Source organism: Egretta garzetta, unplaced genomic scaffold (genome assembly GCF_000687185.1).
Source record: "Egretta garzetta isolate BGI_Z169 unplaced genomic scaffold, ASM68718v1 scaffold40, whole genome shotgun sequence".
Taxonomy (NCBI): domain Eukaryota; kingdom Metazoa; phylum Chordata; class Aves; order Pelecaniformes; family Ardeidae; genus Egretta; species Egretta garzetta.
In genome coordinates this window covers 2,161,419-2,182,088 of record NW_009258484.1, presented here as the reverse complement: position 1 = coordinate 2,182,088, position 20,670 = coordinate 2,161,419, and the positions used below count along the sequence as shown (strand labels likewise).

The following is a 20,670-nucleotide window of genomic DNA, read 5'->3' as shown; positions in this document are numbered from 1 at the left end:
AAAGGGCTTCCTCAGGAACCTGGGAGTTAGTGAATCTTGTTTAGGGGAAAGGTAAGGCGTTTGCTTTTAGAAACACTCTGAGTAAATTAGAGGTATATAATAAAACTTAAGATTGTCAGTAAAATAATATTTTTTTCTTTTAACCTTCTAGGATATTCAGGATTACTTTTAGTTCGGTTTTTCTGTAGCTGCTGTTTTATTATTTACTGCACGTAATATTTTTAATTTTTTTGGCTTTTTGAAATTACAGCTTTTTTAATAATAAGCTATTCAAGCTCAAGCATGTCTCACATGATTAGTGTTTGGCACTGGTTATTGATTGGCATTGCATTTTAGTCTAATCTGAATTCAGACTGTTTGTAGTATCTTAATGATGTAAAGAAGCAAGTAAATTGCCTCTCTAAACATACTTAAAACTGTAACAAAAATATTCTTTTTTTTTTTTTTTTAAATGAATAAATTTGAAAGGACCGTCTATGCTTTAACTGCTCGATTCTCTATGGAGTTGCAGATCAGATTTAATTAGATAAGTTTGTGTCTGCAGTGGCTTTTTTTTATGCTTAGCATGTCTACAGCCTTTGAAAGGACCACAAAGAGACTCAGGTTTCAGGTGCTGTGTCATCAGTTTTGATCATGTTACACAACTGAATGCCATAATGCTTTTAACAATGTAATTTAGTGGATTTAATCCATAGCTGGATATTAGAAAAGAGATAGCGGGCTTTAAAGCTTTTTTGTTATTGCAGTTCAATACTTCCTGCTAAAATAATAGACAGCAACAAATGGTGATATTTATTATGTAAAAATGCATTTCTATAGCTATCCTGGAAATTGGGAAAAACTTCACACCCTAACTTTTCTGTAATGTACTAATACACTGCAGATGATCTTTGCTACTCAGTTATTGTTCTTTCACAGTTTAAATATCATGTATTTCTGGTTTAAGGACATCTGTGGTACTGACATTTTTCTCTCCATGTATTTTTGAATTTTCTTACAGTAGAAAAAAAATCATTCACCCTGAATTCTTTTTCCTTATATAGGTAAACAAATTTTCTTATGCAATTAAAGAATATAGAGACAGTAAAATCAAGACAGTGTTATATCAACAACTTTTTCCCCCTTTTAAGTAGTTTAGTTAAATAGTGATTTAAAAATACAACGTATTTATAATATTGAAGGCTTATCGTACGGTTTCTTGTACCTGTTATTCTGAGGAGGTCTCCTTTATTGATATGCACTGATTTTCCAAAGTTATGCTTTTCTTAAAAACAGATACGGGAAAAACAAAGATTGAATATTTCATTATGAAAAATATGTTTGACCATAAGCACAAGAAAAAAGATTACAAAATTTCTTTAAAAAGTGCACAAAACCATAAACAAAACCAGGAATGCTTTGATGTGTACTGCAACAGAGCCTGATTCTAGCAGCACCATTTAGCATCTGTGTATAAATGTAAAGTCTCATTGTGTGTTTTCTCCTTTCTAGGAGTTAATTCCCGAGTTTTACTACCTACCTGAGATGTTTGTCAACAGTAATGGCTATAATCTAGGAATCAGAGAAGATGAAGTTGTTGTGAATGATGTTGATCTCCCCCCGTGGGCCAAGAAGCCTGAAGACTTTGTCCGTATCAACAGGATGGTAAGCTGCACTTTAGTTTAGCCTAAGTAAGGAATTCTGTCTTTTAACAAGCTAACCTAATGCTGTTATTCATCTCTTTAGAATTAGATTTATAGAAGTAAAATAAAAAGTGAAGGAGAATTTGCATTCTGTCCTGCTTGACAGAACCCTTTATTTTAAAATGGATTTTCCTTCCATGTGCCCGAATTATGGAAAATGGAATTCACTTATTTACTCTCTCATGAGAAAGCATCAGATGGGCATGAGCTGGAGAATACAGGATAACCTGAAAAATTTAAGTCTGTTCCTCCTCACCACCTTCTACATCAAAAAAAAAAAAAGTTATTGTAAATGCTGGTGTCTTGCAAGATATGTTATATTCCTTACTTGACTGAAGGTATGCACTTCCTATGCATCAGAGATGAACTGGAAGTCTAGAAATGTGAACATAAGCCAACAACTTCAGTCTCTTAATAGATTTTGCAAAAGAACTGCTCTGATGTAAATCACCACAAAGTCTGCAGAATTTAAGCATGAAAAACATTTACCTATGTTGTATATTTTTTGCTTTAATTTGGTAGATGATGACTTTATTAATGATAGAGTTAATACGTATGTATGCTTCTAGTTGTTTTTAGGAAAAACAAGGTATATTCTGATGTTTTGGCCAGCAATAGTTCAATTTATGGTTCTGTTCCTGAAATGGATCTTCCTTAAAATGCATATTGCTTTTCTTGCTTATGGAGTCAGGACTATACTTTCAATAGGCTGTGGGTTTCCATACAGTTGCAGAACTGTTCAGCTTGTGCATTATTCCCTACAATGGGAATTGTGGTTTTGTGGCAGCATTGTAAGTCTAGCAGTGTTGGTTTTCTTCTAGTCAGTTTGGCAATTTAATTTCAAGCACTGTCTATTCAAAGAAAATTTTTCTTCAGGAACTGGTAGAAAAAATAGCCATATGAAGTTCAAATAGAAAAACATTATAGAGAGAAACCTATTCCTAGATGTATATGATTTAGAAGTGTCCTCCATTTAGAAGAGCAAATGGTTTGACATACGTACATCAGTCTCCTAAGGAAGCGATGGCAACCTCATCGCTTGAGACATCTGAAATGTACTACACACAGCATAAGAAATGTGTTCCAGGGACTAGTCCTTCATTGGCAGGAAGAAGCTAAACAACATTTTTATTCTTCTTCTTGGCTGATTATAGCTGCATATATTGTAACATTCTTCCTAAAAGCAAGTAATTGTCACCGCTGGTGGCAAGAAATTCAAGTGCAACTTTACTAGCAGAGAAGGAGGTGGACTCAAAGGATCACTGCCCTCCATTAGCATTCTCAAGTGTGGGATGCACGATCACAGGTACGGGTCTCCAGAGTGCCCACGTCGCTGCACAGAGCCCTTTTTTGGATTGTGGTTATGGCTAAACCCAAACTGGGCCCAGGAGTAAGCACACTAAAGTTGACCAAGAGGTCTAGTTTTGACATCTGTAAGAACAGAAGTGTGATACCTTAGCAAAAAAGGATAAACAAGCTGCCACCTTTCAGGGAATATAATGAAAGATGCATATTAATGACTCCCTTCGGGACATCTTATAAAGAATGTTCCTTCCTGGATCCTAAATTGTGTTTCTCCATCTTTTCTTTCCACAAAGATGGAATGATTAATAGGAGGATAAAAGGCAATATGTAATAAGAGATCACTTAAAGAAAAGCTTTAGCTTAGTTCATTTGATTTCTCTCATGCAATTTCTGCTTTTTAGAAAATAGAATAGGAGCTCTCTACAGAAAATTTTTGTGCTGGGATATTTACAGCTGGTGAAGAAAACAGCTGCTTGCATGAATTTAGAGCATGGCATTTATGTCCTTTCAGGACGATACTTCCAAGACCCGCTGGTAGTTAAAGGCTGGAAATACCTTTTAAATATTAAGCTGTAGTAGCACTAATGACCGATTCCATACATGTGTAAGTATGCTCAGGCTGCCATGAAGCAGACGAACCGATGTGAAGATTCGAATTATAGGCTTCAACTAATTGAGTACTTTGCAGATTTCTAAAATCAGAAATTATCTCACTTCTGTATCATACCCTTGCTATACTGTCTTCCACCCCTGTCCCCACAGATGTGAGCATCATGCCGTTATTATACAGTTTTGCCTGGAGGCATTTTCTGCATGGCCTTTATTTATCTCAGCATCTAATTTTAGCAAGAGCATGATCAGTAGTTAAAATTCAGTTCTACACAGATACATGCTATCTTCAAGTGAGCAGTCTGATGAAGTTCACAAATGATAATAAAGCTGGGAATTGCCTAGAAGACAGGAGAAAGAGGCATAGATTTATGTGAATTAGATGCAGAAAATACACTGAAATTCACCTTGGGAGGAAAGAATTAAAGATATTCAATAGGAAGCAGAAGTCTGGAAACAAAAGTAGTACCAAAAATAGAGCAGTAGCGAGGGAAGGGTGACAATGAACAGCAATTAGATTAGATAAAACTCTTTAATTCTATATTCGCCAGAAATAAGTGTATTTTGATGCTATCTATGGAGAATCGTTGCATCACTGAGGATGTACACAGTTGTACCTGTCTATGGTCCTTTTGAGACTGCACCTGGAATATTGGATTCACTTCTGGGCAACTAGATGACAGAAGAAGTATTCACATTTGGATGGAGTTCAGAGGATAGAAACAAAGTTAATAACTTCGGGATGTTTAAAGAGCATGATATATGCATAGGTTTTTTTTATAAAGCTTATTATAAAGTAGCAAGTAGCTAAAGAAGGATAATCCATTTCATGAAAATGCAGATAGTATGTGCAGCAAGAAGTAATGGAATTACATTTTGAAAGTGTAATAATTTGAATGTGTAATAATTTTTCAGAGAAACTTCCTCGCGTAGGGCTTTATTAGCACATACAGCAAACTGCCAGTATGCTCTCTGTTTGGTCTCTAGAACTAGACTGGTCAAAGCAAGGAACAAATATGAAGGGATTGGAAAGTTTGACATTCCCTACCTAATGTCTGATTCCATGTTTTGACCAGCCAGCAGATGTATTATTCAGTTAGGTCATCTCCAGGCCAAGCTTTGGCTGTTATACAAGAATCTATCTGGAGAAAAAAAAATTGCCTGGGTGTGGTGCTGACGTGTAAAACACAGCAAGCTTGTGCAAGCCTGGAATTTCCACAGCAACTTAGCAAAGTGAGTAGAGAACATGTTTACAGAAAAGCCACAGAAAACTGAGGAATATTTCAAGTGTTATCCTGATCCCTTGTCTAATGAAATCAGCTGTAGTCATTTCATTTCAGTGGAAGGGATCCTAGGTGATACTGCATAACATACACTGGGATCTTGTTTTTCCCTAGCTGACAATATTTTCTTCTGTTCATACATATTTTTTGCTTGCTGCAGGCATATATAATGTGTAATTTTATGTGGGAGTAAATACAAATCCTTATGTACACCCTACTTGCACATTTATGAATGTAAACAATTTCTTTAAGTAACATCAAGAATTTCAGCATTTCATCCTGAGACTTACCCAAGCAAGTGGAGAACAGGCTAGAAAACATCACAGAGGCACAGTGACATAAATCAATATAATTTAACCAATGGGTTAACAAATTTTACTAAAATTCTGTGCAAATTAATAAACAGCAGGCAGGGGTTTGGTGTTGTTTTATTTGATTGTTCAGCTGGGTGGTTAACACTTTAACTAAAGACAGAAATGGAAGTGGAAATGGTTTTCCATCAAAAGAGATTCCTTTAAACTTGTGAAAATCAGACTTATTATAAAGACCAGAAAGGACATTCAGTCAAGTTACTTTTAAGACCTATTACAGTAGCTTCTAAAGCACTCAGTGTATACATCAGGGATTGTTGTAGCAGTTTTATTTATCCATACAAAGCTAGACTGATTACTACAGAGTTACTCATGAAACATTAATAAAGCACTATGTTCAATGCTAACATGATTATGGTCTGACCTCGGTGGTGGCACAAAGGACAGAGGCAGAAAGTGTCCCTGATAACATTACCCTAATGCTGGGCTCATCAATCATAATCTCCCAGTTTACCAGGAAAAAAAAAAAAAACCCACGCATAAAACCTTCCACAGATGTGCATCTGTAGTCCTACTCAGCCTCTCAATCCCCACAGACTCCAAGCAGTCCTGAGAGCCAGAAATAGAACAGATTCAGTCAGTAAGTCAAGCATGTTAAATCAAGGCAGGGAACACCACTGTGAAACACTGAAGCAGAGCTTTTATAATAAGCATTCTTTAGTTTTGAAACAAAAGATGCAGGATTGTGTAATTCAAAGTTAATTATAATGATATTTTCATTATGGCTTATGCACATATTAAATTACAAATTACAGCATTGAGTAAAATGCATTCACTATAAATTCTATTTTTGAGAGACTGAACAGTGTCCTGGTTTTGTTATACATATTTTGTTCCTATTACATAACTGTTACTAAGATTGAATTTTCTTTCTGTCTTTAAAATGATTTATTTGTGCTCTTCTGCTGCCAATTACATTTTTGTACAGTTCCCTGGCTATTCAGAAGCATGCATAGTATTTCATAATTAAAAAGCTTCTTGAATAGTCATTAGAAACATCTATTATGAAAACTCTGTGCTATGAGAATCTGGAAGATTTGTCTTTTCTCCTCACCATTCAGCAGCAGTTGACATTCCTTTTTTACCAGATAAGCAGTAGATAAGATTTGATATTACTTCCTCAGTTGTAGCTTTGATTTTATTTTGTGTATTGCCGAGGTTCGTTCTCAATGCAATTAAAACTCATTCAGCTAACAGCAGTTTCAATCTAATTTGGAATTGGCAGTGATTTGTTTTTTTTTTTAAAACTTTCTGTATCACTGAAGAATCTTATTTACATCCTGAAGACGCTCACATAAAGGATCAGTTTCTGTGCAGACTTCCCTGAATAACCCAAATCTGTACAATGCGCTTCTGTGTCACTTTCATTAAAATATGACTTTTTTTACATGAACATAACTAATTTCAGATAGCAGTATTGCCTGGTTTATTTTATGACAAGAGTCGAAGATTTTGCTCCAGTACAAGAATGGTAAATGAGGCAGAGAAATATTAGGCGGAGAGAACCTATATATTCAATGGCTGCAGAGGAGGATGGATGGAAAGGGAGAGAAGAAAAACCTAGCTCACAGACTGTAACAGCCGATGGTCTGTTATTGAGCAGATCTACAAAACCGGAGTAGTTTTAAGAAAATATTTTTAAATATACCGAATAGAAGTTAATAGCAAGATACTGTGGTAGGAGTTGCTGGCGAGACAGACAGCATATAGCTATGGAGAGGAAGGAAACAAGACGGGAACCCCAGAAACAGTGTGGGCGGGGGCGGCTGTGGTCCAGCCAAGGGGCAGCATCAGAGCTTTCCTCTTCTCTGGTGACACAAAATACCCAGGTAACACAAAACGTTGCATTAGAAAGAGGTCAGAATAGCATATTTTGTAAATCCAGAACTCCTGATACTTTACACAGCATGTAGCATGCATTAAAATAAAAACCAATGCCTCCTACTGGAATCCCTGTAAAGGATAATTTGAACATCAAATTAGGATGAGTAGAGAGGAAAGTATGCAGCATTCATACTGCTCAAAGGTCTGAAAAGAGCTATGGTGATTGATCCCACTATGCAATAACTTGGCTTATGCAGTTTATATGTAAACATAAACTTACTGTTACCTATTTATATTTTACAACAGCTACAGGTCAGATTTTCAGCCTGTGGAACATGTGTGCATACACTTGCCTGCAAACACACAAAACCCACAGTACTTTTACTTCAAAATATGTGTACACTAGATGTATAATAATGCTTGCGATTTACCTATTAGCAATAAATGTCACTCCATTGAAAACAGTAACATGAGAGACTCCTTCCTCAAAAAAAAACCCCATGAAAAAGTACTGACTGGAAAGCTGCTATTTGAAAATGAAGCCCTAATAACAGGGGTTCAAACAAGTTCAGTTTGAGAGTGCCTGAATAAAACTCTGGGGTTTGTACATTCTAATTGTAATAGAAAACAAGCTGGATATTAGCTCATTTCTGCTTAACAGTAAGAATCTTTAAAACCCACAAATAATATTATATAATTATATAAGTAATAATTGTTATTGATTTTCTAAAAAAACCCCCACCATCGTTTCCTTACATTTCATATTGAAAATATGCTCAAAAAATTAAAGCCCCCAAAATGCTGTAAAGCCAAAATGTTCTTGTAAAATGCTGTTCTTTAGGGTTATCACCAGCCTGTTTTAAGGACATTAGTTATCTTTTTTGTTATGTTGTTCCTACTGTACCTACAAATTATTTTTTATGCAGAAAATTCCCTCACCCTATTCCCTACTGAGCCACGTGTATTCTTGAGAAACCAAACGATGTACTGTTGACAGTGAACAGCTCATAAATTTTCAGGAGGCACTTACATGGAGGAGGAGCAGCCTGTGCATTAGAGCAAATTAGGGAGAGGATTCTGCAAGTATCGCATGAGTAGCATTGCAGAAGTACTTGGGAGAAACACCAGCAAACCAGGTCAGACCTGACATCAGAAGTTTTCTCTTGACTAAAAGAAATTGAGGTTATAAAGCACAGATCAGGAGCCTTGTCCCCACTGAGGGCCAGGTAGGACTTTGCAGCCTTTTGGTGGCCTGTTCTTGAGTGCACCCTACCTACTGTTCGTGCCCAGTGCCATACCCCACACGACACCCTGATGGGGAGGACATGAACATCACTCAGTACCCATCGCAGCCTGCAGCTGGAGGCTATACGGTGCTAAGGACTGTGCAGAGCCACTCTCCTTCACAGCTCTGGCTCCTCTCTCCACCTTCTACTCTGATCTCTGCTCCACTTCCCCCACCACACCAGTCTTCTACCACACAATGCCTGGCTGGCACAGCACTGTTAGTCCCCTTACTACCACCAACCTCCTCACAGCCTCCCTGACAGCAATTTTTCCAACTTCCAATTTTTTGTGGAGTTCTTAAATTTATAGCTCAAAATAATTAAATTCACTCCTTACAAATTTCCCCAAAGTTTCCCCAAGAAACTAAGGTTCTTCCCTAAGGAACTAAGGACCCAAGGTTCTTCAAAGAACCATTAGACCTATAAATGTAGTACAATAGGTCTGCTTAAAGAATAGGCGATGAAGACACGACATGCTGCTGTTAAAAAGCTAATTTATTTAATAAGTTATGAAAGAACCGTTCATTCATGTGAAACAAAAGTTCTCCAAACCTGCCAGGGTCAGTAAGACCTTCTCTGGAATGACAAGCTGCTGAGTAAGGGCTGGTCATACAAGTAGAAACTGCCTCAGGGAAACATAACATAGGCATTCAACTCTCCTAACTCTCCTAACTCTGAAGGTCAAAGCGTACCCTCCCTGATGAACAAGACTGGCAAACTGATAACAAGGGACAAGGAGAAGGCTGAGGTACTCAACAACTTTTTTGCCTCAATCTTCACCGGCAACCTCTTTTTCCACACCTCTCAAGTGGACAGACTGCAGGACAGGAGCAAAGTCCCTCCCACTGTATGAGAAGATCAGGTTTGTGACCACCTGAAGAACCTGAACATAAATCAGTCTGTGGGGCCTGATGAGATGCATGCCAGAGTCCTGAGGGAATTGGCTGATGTAGTTGCCAAGCCACGCTCCATAATATTTGAAAAGTCATGGCAGTCACGTGAAGTCCCTGGTGACTGGAAAAAGGATAATATTGCACCCATTTTTTAAAAGGGTAGAAAGGAGGACCCTGGGAACTACCGACCTGTCAGCCTCACCTCTGTGCCTGAGAATATCATGGAACAGATCTTCCTAGAAACTATGCTAAGGCACAGGATGGACAGGGATTCGAGACAGCCAGCATGGCTTCACCAAGGGCAAGTCCTGCCTGACTAACCTACTGGCCTTCTATGATGGAGTGACTACATCAGTGGAGCAGGAAAGAGCTACAGATTTCATCTATCTGGACTTCTATAAGGCCTTTGATATGGTCCCCCACAACATCCTTCTCTCTAAATTGGAGAGCTATGGATTTGATGGGTGGACTATTTAGTGAATAATGAATTGGTTGGATGACCACATCCAGAGGGTGGTGGTCAATGGCTCAATGTCCAGATGGAGATCGGTGACAAGTGGTGTCCCTCAGGGGTCCATATTGGGACCAGTACTGTTTAACATCTTCATTGCTGACATAGACAGTGGGATCGAGTGCACCCTCAGCAAATTTGCAGATGACACCAAGCTGAGTGGTGTGGTTGACACACCTGAGGGATGGGATGCCATCCAGAGGGACCTGAACAAGCTCAAGAAGTAGGCCCATGTGAACCTCATGAGGCTCAACAAGGCCAAGTACAAGGTCCTGCACCTAGGTCAGGGCAACCCCAGGTATCAATACAGGCTGGGGACTGAAGGGATTGAGGGCAGCCCTGCAGAGAAGGACTTGGGGGTGCTGATGGATGAAAATCTGGACATGAACTGACAATGTGCACTCACAGACCAGAAAGCCAACCATATACTGGTTCTGCATCAAAAGAAGCATGACCAGCAGGTTGAGGGAGGTGATTCTGCCCCTCTACTTCACTTTGATGAGACCCCACCTGAAGTACTGCATGCAGCTCTGGAGCCCTCAGCACAGGAAAGACATGGACCTGTTGGAGTGGGTTCAGAGGAGGGCCGCAAAAATGGTCAGAGGGCTGGAGAGCCTCTCCGATGAAAAAAAGGCTGGGAGAGTAGGGGTTTTTTAGCCTGGAGAAGAAAAGGCTCCCACGGAGACCTTGTTGTGGCCTTTCAATACTTAAAGGGGTCTTATAAGAAAGTTGGGGAGAGATCTTTTCATACAGCCTGTTGCAATAATACAAGTGGTAATCGTTTTAAACGGAAAGTGGGTAGATTTAGCCTAGATGTAAGGAAGAATTTTTTTACAATGAGAGTGGGGAACCACTGGAACAGGTTGCCCAGAGAGGTGATGGAGGCCCCGTTCCTAGGAACATTCAAGGTCAGGTTGGACAGGGCTCTGAGCAACCTGATTGAGTTGGAGATGTCCCTGCTCATTGCAGGGGGGGTTGCACTAGATGACCTTTAACGGTGCCTTCCAACCCAAACTATTTTATGATTCCATGATTCTCACACCAGGGAGAGGATGAGAGGAGATACAGGGTGAAATATGCACATTTGACCCAAGCATTTATTTTTTCAAATTTACTGTCCTATCTTTAAATAGTCAAAAGTTTTGCTGTTTTCCTTAAATGCTCTCCGTATTCTAGAAAAAGCAATGCTATTTTTGACCAAAGCAAATGTCTGCAATTTTTTTTGTTAGTTACTTTTTAGCAAATAAATAATAGATTCAGATGCAAAAGAAACATGAATATGCAGAGTTCGGAGGTGGAAGAGAACAGGCTGCTCACTGTAAGTTGGTTGGAGGTGGATGCTGGAAGGACAACAGGCTTTAAATTCTATTTTAAGTTTTATTAATACAGAAGATGAAAAATGGAGCATTTAAAAGTTAGGAAATGCTTTATTTATGGTTGCTGTGGCATACTTAATTTTATCCTTGCACGCTAAGATCCTGCATGCTAAATGAAGTAAAAGTCCTATGAAAAAGATTATATGGGATGATGTAGTTACTGACTATATCATGTTGCACACACACAATACAATATAGTTAAGGATCTGGCATTTCTCGATTATTTATGAGGAGACATGCTTTGAAACCAAATAGTATGAGTTTAATAGTATTTAGATTAAGTACTATTAATGCTATTTAAATAACACTACTCACAATTGGCATATGATGGCCTCTGATTTTGAAAAGGAAACAACAAATTTTTGTGCAGTTCTCTGCGACATTTCTTTATAGCTTCTTATGGTATGCTGAACTTAAGCCCTTGAAAACTGAGCTACATGTCAGCTATTAAGCCTGAGCCTTCCCATCCATTTTCCTCAGAAATAATAGTCACTGGTTTTGACAGAAAAGAGTCCAGTTTGCCACCAAAGCACAGAGAGTTCCTCTTCCACATGGAGTGTTACAGGGAGGATGTCTGAGGAACGATTGCATGCTTACCCAGGGAGCCAGACCCGTGTTGCTTGCCCTGTCTGTAGCTATTCACCGCACAAATCTGTGGGGCTGTCAAGCAGTGGAACGGGCTGCCCAGGGAAGTGATGGTGTCCCCATCCTTGGAGGTATTTAAAAGATGGGCAGACATGGTCCTTATGGACATGGCTTAGTGGTGGGATGGCAGCGTTAGGTTAATGGTTGGACTTGATGATCTTAAAGGTCTTTTCCAACCGAAACAATTCTATGGTTCTGTGATCCTGTTCCTACACGTGGGGTGGTGGGAAGGGGGCTGCTGCCTGTAGGCAGTGCATGGCACGGTACTGCAATGCCTGATGATTATTTCTAAAGCAGCCTCCTTTTGATTTAAATGAATAAAGTGAAAACACACTTCTTTCCAAAATTTATCCCCTTTTAAAATTTGAACTTTCCTGGGGCAGACATGAAACTCTGTCCTAGGTGGAAATTGTTTGTGCTGAATAGTAGCACTGTGCTAGAAACAATGGAGGAATTAGGATTTCTCAGGGGAAGAAAAAAAACCCCACACCATCTTTGAGACTGAAAATTATTAGATAATGTAATACAGAGGGTTGCTGCCAGCTCTGCCTGTATGCAGTGAGTAATAGTAAGTTTGACATAGATGTTTACATAATAAATTGTGTTAAGGCTGGTATTTTTTTTTCAGAGTGAGCCACGCTCTTTTCAGTGGTGCCCAGAGACAAGACACATGGCAATGGGCACAAAGCAAAACATAGGAGGTTCCCTTGGGACATCAGGAAAAACTTTTTTACTGTGAGGGTGACCGAGCACTGGCAGAAGTCACCCAGAGAGGCTGTGGAATCTCCCTCCTTGGAGATATTCAAAAGCCATCTGGGTACAGCCCTGGGCAGCCTGCTCTAGGTGGCCCTGCTTGAGCAGAGGGGTTGGACTAGGTTATTTCCAGAGGTGCCTTCCAGCCATTCTGTGATTCTGTGATTTTTTTTTTTTTTAAACAAACTATCGGAAGTTATTTCCCAGATCTGAGAACTGAACTGTACTTGTTCTGATCAAAGGGAACTAGGTACATGACACTACAAAATCAGGACTGTGATGGAGTTTGGGGAAGGGCACATATAAAACCTTGGTCACTGAACCATGAATCTTTATTTTAATATCAATTCCTGTTTATCACAGTTGTTCTCAGAAGGTGGTATTAGGAAAGAAGGAACAAATGTGCCAGGATGCCATCTTAAATACATGATGAGTCTTTATAGGAGATTGATTTGTGTATCCAGGTACAGGCTCATGGGAAACTAAGCCAGGTAGTGTGGTAGAGGGGTAAGGAGAAACCGTGTAATGCCTTCAGCTTTTGAAAGCTCTAGTTCAGGCAATGACATCTACTAAGGATGCCAATCATGTCTGATAAAGGCACATTGGTTGCATCAGTCTCAGTGGTAATACTCTTTATCATTTCCTCCATCTAGAATTAATCTCTCTCCACATGCTGAGCAAAGGAAGAGCAATCCTTGAACCCATTTTCAAACCAGCTAGTCATGACCTGTGTTTTCTCTGGTGAACCAACCTAATGTCAAAAACGAGTCTGAAAAATGCTTTTCTCCTTTGGCAAATTGGTCACAATTCACACATGGAGTTCAGAAGCTATTTTTGCCAACACAGCTTTTTAATCCTCAAGTTTCCATTTTAGATTTAAGACTAATTAGGACTAGTTGGAAAATGAGTTGGAAGATCGAGGTTTTGAAATTGTTTTTCCATTTTCATCCGTTTTTCTTGACAAATTACCTAAGTTATTTGACAAGCCCAAAAATTAATAATTAAAACCCTTGCAGCTAGGAGAAACCCAGCAGCTGAGAAGAAAATTAGCATGATATAAAGCTGGAGGAAAGAAGAATATCTTGTTAGTGTTTCTCTCGATATATTCAGTTCTGGTTTTCAGTATTTGAAGGATTTCAAATGTATCAAATAAGCCTGAACAGGAAATGTAATGATACCCGTTGTGTTTCCTCAGTTAATAGGAAAAGGTAGGACGTAATTTAAGCATGAAATTGCAAAATGGAATTTACTTCCTAACCCTGAATGTCACTTGCAGGCCCTGGAAAGCGAGTTTGTATCATGTCAGCTTCATCAGTGGATTGACCTTATATTTGGCTACAAGCAACGAGGGCCAGAAGCAGTGCGTGCACTCAACGTTTTCCACTACCTAACATATGAAGGCTCTGTGAACCTGGACAGTATCACTGATCCTGTCCTCAGGGAGGTAGGTGTTTACTGCCATTTCATTCAAAAAACTGCTGTCATCTCACAAGAAATGGTACTTTTTCCATCTTTCACTGCTGGGGAATATTGTTTTGTGTGACTTGATTCAGAACTTAGGGCCTAGGTGACTTCAGAAACAAGTATTAATAAACCAGCAATAAAAGAGATGTCCTGAAGTAAGTTGTTTGCTTGAAGTTACTAATACATTTAATAGTCAGTTATGATATGGGAAATTATAACTTAATGTATATTCTGTAATATATATTCTGCTACTTTATGTATTTAACTTTTATTAAGTTCACTTGGTAGAACTGAAAAGCTGAAAGGCAAAACTGCTTCATAGTCACAGGGAAAAAAAAACCTAACCTTTTCAATCAGATAATGTTGGTAAGAATATGTATCTGAAAAAGAATATATTTGCTAGAGTGACATTAGCAATTATTCAGATTACTTTTATGTTAATTGCATAAAGTATAATCAAACTGTTGCCAAAATAGAAAATGTTTGCTATTTGTTGTGCATACAAGTATTTCTGTTTGTATATATGAATATGTGAAATACGTGTGTGCACGTATATACAAGTGAGCATTAAATTTCTCAGTAAATTTAAAGAAAAAAATGTACTAGCTAACCTGCTACGTTTCTTTCCAGTGACTGTATTTGGTTTTAGTAAGACTATTAATTTAAATTATCATTTTCTAATATCATCCATTCGTTGACTAAAACAATTGAAATTTGGTGAAAAGTGTGAAGAAGCAACAGCTGCTAGATGAGTACCGCTGTGATGAAGCTGTACACACAATCTTCCATTCCCCCAGATAGCTGCCATCTGCTGTATGCAAAACAGTAATAATTTATACATTGCCAGGCGATGGGTTTTTGTTTGTTTGTTTGTTTGTTTTCCAATCTTGGAGAGAGAAATCTACAGATTTCAGAAAGAAATAGATTCTAGGAAGCATTCAGATTCAGCTAAATATTGGGTTTGGGAGTGTTGGTTTTTAGCAGTGCGTTGTTGCATCTTGTTACATGTGGTGCTTTTTGAGGCGCAGAACTAAAAAAATGTTCCGAGCCCTGGTTTCCTAGAGCTAGATTTTCACACCATGCACTGCAAAGCTTCTATTTTGTGAACAGATAGCATTTTCTTACTTTTAAGAATGGCCAGAATTGCTTTCATCCCACTGCCTCAAATATTTAATGTTAACGTCTACATAATGGTTTTCTGGATTTAAAACTCTGAGCATGAGAAGAGTCAGTAAGGTACAAAACTGGAGATAGGAAGGAGCGATGCTTTTTAAAGGATAAAACAGGTGTCAGGCACCATGAATACAAGGGATTTGCATGGCTTAAGGTCCTGATTTGTATGGGCAGGCTCCTATGTCTTGACTTTAAGGGTCTACTCCCACAGGGCAGCTTGTAGGATTGAGGTCTATCTGTCTGTCTGTGCACCTTATTTAACATCTTATGACATGATGAGACTCTTCAGCTCTCCTGTGGCCCTACTTACATGCATAACTTGTCATCAGAAATTTCAAGAAATTCATGGAGATGTTTTTGTTCACTCACTTGTGTATCTAACTCATGCGCTGTCAGTCAATAGCATATAAACCTCTTCCTAGGCTGTTTACGCCATGTAAACTTCTAAGAGCACAACTTTATCTTCACTGCCACAAGTTAGATTAGTAAATAAAATTCATTGCTAGAAATAAGAAGGCAACATGCCTAGAAAAAAATGAATCCTCCTAATTTTTTTTATATATAGATACATAAGGTTGTAAAAATAGTATGCTTTCTCCTCTGAGAGATCTCAGACATTGGTGATCTGTGGTTTGTCACAAAAAGGTTAAAAATACTTTTGTATTAATTTTAAATCAGAAATTACAATACATTTGTAAATATAGACAGATTTAGAGCCTTCTCTGTTTCCCTGAGCTCTGATTCTGAAACTAGCAGACACTGTCTAGCCAGTAACAAAGCATTTGACATCTTGATGATCTAGTAGATCAGGTATTTGGATGTCATGTTTCTGTTATACATATATTCTATATACATTGTGTGTTGGCTTTTCTTTTTTTTTTTTTTTACTTTACTTTATTCTGGCTTTTACTAGGTATTCCAGAAGATAAATTAAAAGCAAAAAGATCTTTTAAAGGCCTCTGCAGACCACTTATAAGGAAAGACATGTAAGCACAGGAACACTAGCACCTTTAAAAACAGTGATAACAATTGTTCAGTATGTTTTACAGTGGCAGGTGGTGGTGCCTGGCATCTTAACTTAGAAACACTGCAATTTAAAACTAATTGAGGGTTGCAGTTATTCAGGAAAATGAAACTCTCAGTATCCAACTGCTCTTGACGTTTATTTTCTAAATAAAGTGAAGCATTTTTGTACTGTCACACAGAAGACAGTGAAAGTTCTCAATAAATGGCTATAAAATAAATCAGTCAATGCAACCTTATTGGCAGCAGCCGGTATCAGACCAGTGGGCTCAAACACAGCAGTAGCCTCCTGAAACGGCGGCCGTAACTAATTTCATACTGAGCTGAGTCCCGGCAGAACCTGTCCAGTGAAATCAGGCTCCAAATAAAACCCCCTTCCATTTAGGTCTGAGCTGATTGAAAGACATAACTTAAAAAGGCAGATCCCCGTGACCTGTTCATGCTCTACCTTGGCCCTTTCACTTTCACCCTTTGCTTGAGCACCTCACTTAACCACTGAGGAATATGTTGTGCTTAGCTTTCTGTGAAAAATGATAAAGGAGTCACTTCAGTCGCCTTCTAACGGGAGCAAAAATGCATTCAATGGTGGGATAACTCATCCTTGCCATTCCTTACGTCTTTCTCACATGCATTCGGGAGGCCTCTAAGAACTCTCTACTGTTTAACTCTGGAAAAATGGCCATCCTGTGCTTTTGTTCTGTTTGGAGCTATTTAGTAGAAGACTCTCCATCCAGCTTGCTTTCTTCCTTTTCTATTTTGCAAATTCACAATGACTGAAACCAGAATGCCGGGATAGCATTAAGTTTTAGATTACTGAAGTCTATGAAATAACACATCTGCCCCTGTAGTAACTCTTTGGCAACTTAAGATCTGCACTGGATGGATAAAATATACTGATTTCATTTGAGCATACTGATTTTGATTTTTCAAACAACTTTGTGCCACGAAACATATTTGATCACTATAATTTATTTCATGTAGCGATGCAGGCAACATGGAAGTCCTGACCTAAATGCTCCACAGAATGTATAAAATCGAATTTTGCTTTTTAGATCTTTTATGATTCGAAATTGGGAAATTCTCCAATTCTATCAGTTCTAATGGTCTCTCTTATTCTGCACACTGCAAAATTGTTTTCATGTTGTAATAAGGAGGAGAAAAAATGTCTAACAAAGTAAACATTTTTAAGACCCCAAATTATTCTTTTGATTTTTTGTTTGTTTGTTTTTTATTGCCGTCTTTTGTATTCTATTTGTAAATTTTTCCTTTTTTAAAGTAAAAGCAGTGAGGTGAAAGCTAAAACTTGAAGAACAGCTTAAGGATATTGATTCATTCTTACTTGACAGGTGAAATCGCAGTTGCAGCACTAACCACAGCAATTACAGCATTAAAATGTCAAGAAATTAGAGGTCAGAATAACAGATAATTTTCTTCCTTTTGTCAGATTAAAAATTGACATTCTTTGACAGCACAAGATCCCTGTCTGAGAAAATTATGACAGCTTAACTCATCTTGTGCTTGTAAAGCAGTAATTGATAATGAACTTTACCATAACAGTCTTCTCCTGTGGAGAAACATGACAGAACATCCCTGGTACAAAGCCTGTATCTCTTTTTAATATGTAAACAGTAGTTATATTGGACATTAGATGTTATTTGGAATTGTCTTTACTGTTAGTTTACATCATAATCCAAATCCTTTCCACTGGACAGGTTTGGCTGACTTCAGGGAGTTGATGCTGAGAATGCAAATGCATGAAGAATAATCCTGGAAATGTAGTTTATTTATGGTGCTTTGATGTTACTGTTTCACTTCTTTAGGAGAATACAGTTCTTCCTCTGGTTTCTCCCAGAATGTCTATAGATTTTAGGAGCCTCATTTTTCCCAAAATCAAGGGAGTTGTGTTTTTTTCAAGTTAGGAACTTGCTTCTGTACGATGCAAACTGTCGTGGCTGAAAGGGAACGGCACAGTTATACTGGTCATTAGAAAATGCAACAGAAGAGCTAAATTTATTTTCAGTGCTGCCTTGTAGATTAAACACAAAATAATTAAGTGGGCAGTTAGTGCATAATAGATTAATCGCATGCAGCACTGAAAGCACATCTAGTCTGTGGAAAAGTACGCTTTCAGGTTTTCTGCTTATTTGTTTAAAACCATAGCCAGATCTCTATTTACTTATTTTTAGACCTTCAGCTTGTTTGTACTTTGAAATGTTTTGAAAAATCAAGTGAAACGTTATGTTAGACAGCTATTGGTTTGCACTGGACTTGAGGCTAACTTTGTGTCATCCTCGTGTTCTATGCGAGCTGCAAATGCGGCTTAGCCGTGCGGCGCAGGGACTGTCCTGCCACTGCCGCAGCCTGCACCAAATGCTTGCATCCCCCCAGTCCGACAGCGATTGCAAGCGTGTAGGAAAGCAAGGCGGTGCGAAGCTACTGGGCTCAGATATTTGTTCCGAGCAGCCACCTGTCAAAATACCTGAGTGTACTCGCAACTCACCCAGCAAATTGAAAAATGATTAAAATTGCTAGTGTTTGACAGGCAGTTGCTGCGCCCATAAGCTAATCCTAGTAGGACAGTTTTGCTGGCAGCTAACGGAGCATATGGCCCATGCAATATTTATTTCTTTGGTGGTGACTTGATATTTAGCATATTTAAATAATTTGAAAAGTCATAATGATGCGGTAGTCTTGCAGTGCTTTTCAGTTACCCTCATTTCTGGGTTTTATTTTTCCTCTTATATTTTCTTCTGTTATCTCTTTCTTTGATCTGACAGGAATAACAAAGCATCCCTCTGGATCTGCTATAGTGAAATATGCCCACAGGAAGCAGAGTAGATCACATCAGTTTTCACTTTTTTTTTTCCTCCTTTCCTTTTTTTCCCCCTCCTTGCTGAAACACTCTTTGCTACTACAGAGGGCTGACATGATAGGGCTGTCAAGACTCAGCAAGATAGATATATCTTTAACAAAGGGAGCTGGAATGCTAGCCTTTCCCTGGTGGCTGAACCTGGCAAATTTATGAGGAAAAAATTAACATGCTATTCTAATAGCACTATATAACGCTTTCAAGGTAATGCCAGCCCTTGCAACCATGTGCTTGTTCTTGCTTTTGCTCAGAGTTCCTCTTATTTATTCTGATTTCATTTTTAACTTGTTAGATCTTTTTCTTCTGGGCGCCGGTTCTTTGATGTGACAAGAATATCAAAACCACCCCTATGGATCTGCTTGATTGAATTGTACCCACAGCACCGGCCACTTACATGTTCAGTTGTGCTTAATTGCCTCCATACAAGGGATGGTCTTCGCTTCCTTTCTAGGAGCAGTCCGGCTTAGGCATGAATATGGAGAGTGGTGAAATAAGCAGGAAGCTGCAAGTAGGATCCATATCCACTTTTTTCAAAGTAAATTGAAGGATTCTGTGTAGCAAGAAGAGTTATTCGAGTAAAAGCCGTCATCAAAGTAGAAATTATTTTCTTATATGCTAAGGGCTCTCCTCTGAGAAACGTGTACTTGTGTTCTGTTGATTTTTGTCAAGAGGTCAACATCTCCTTCACACCCAAATACTGTGTTTCCCAGACATTAAAAAAGGGGATTTTTCTTCTCCACATTTATACTGGTTTTGGGAAAAACACCTTGATTATTTTATAGCATTTTTTGCCTGTCAGTCTGTTCTGTATGCATTAAGAGATTACCAACAGAAAACTAAATGGATTTTTATGTTTCAGTCTGGGAGCATCTGTGGATATAATAATTTTCATGTCTTTTCACTGAATTTCAGAGCTCGGTATCCTCTTCTGTAAATGAAAGAGTTTTTGCTGTACACTTTGCTATGATAGCTTTCTGTAGATCAAGAAGAAAAACAGAGGGATTTTTTTGAGGGTCAGATATTTATTTCTGTAGGTAAAGATTCCTGCAGAAGACACCGAATACAGGAGGAGTCACCTTAAATCAGAATATTCAATAAGGAATTAGTGTAAATTGCAGGAGGTCACTTACCACACAGTAATTGCCCTATATATAGGTGCGGTTTTTTTTTTTTTTAAATTAATGTGTGCTTTTTTGCTTGCATCTCATTCAGGGGAAAGGGCTTTCAGAAGGTGTTTACTGCAGAATAACTGAAACATTTTAACCATGCATACAATTTTACTATGAAATAACTTTTTGGCAGCACCTACCTTAAGTAACACCAGACATTTATGACAAGGAGTCAGAAATCATCATCTGAACCGTAGGATTCCATATTAAAAACATCCTTCTACCATTGCTTAAAACAATTATCTACAGTTAGATTAATGATTGATCGTGATACCTCCGGTTAATGAATGTATTAGGGATGATCAAGTAGTCAGTATTTTAGTGAATCTGTGCTGATCTGAGTTCATGACCATTCCTGGGTCATGCTGTTACATGTTCATGGGAATTCAGAATCTTTTCCCAGTCAAGGAAATACACAGTTCCTGGAAGTAAAC

The 20,670-nt window shown here is 38.4% G+C and overlaps 1 protein-coding gene across 1 annotated transcript in view; it reads left to right on the top strand.

The window, feature by feature from the left end:
• NBEA (neurobeachin) overlaps positions 1 to 20,670 on the top strand; it is a 513,899-nt gene that overhangs the window by 452,884 nt on the left and 40,345 nt on the right. Inside the window, 2 exon segments of the mRNA XM_035900172.1 lie at positions 1,492 to 1,644; positions 13,815 to 13,982. Coding sequence (XP_035756065.1) covers positions 1,492 to 1,644; positions 13,815 to 13,982 — 321 coding nt within the window.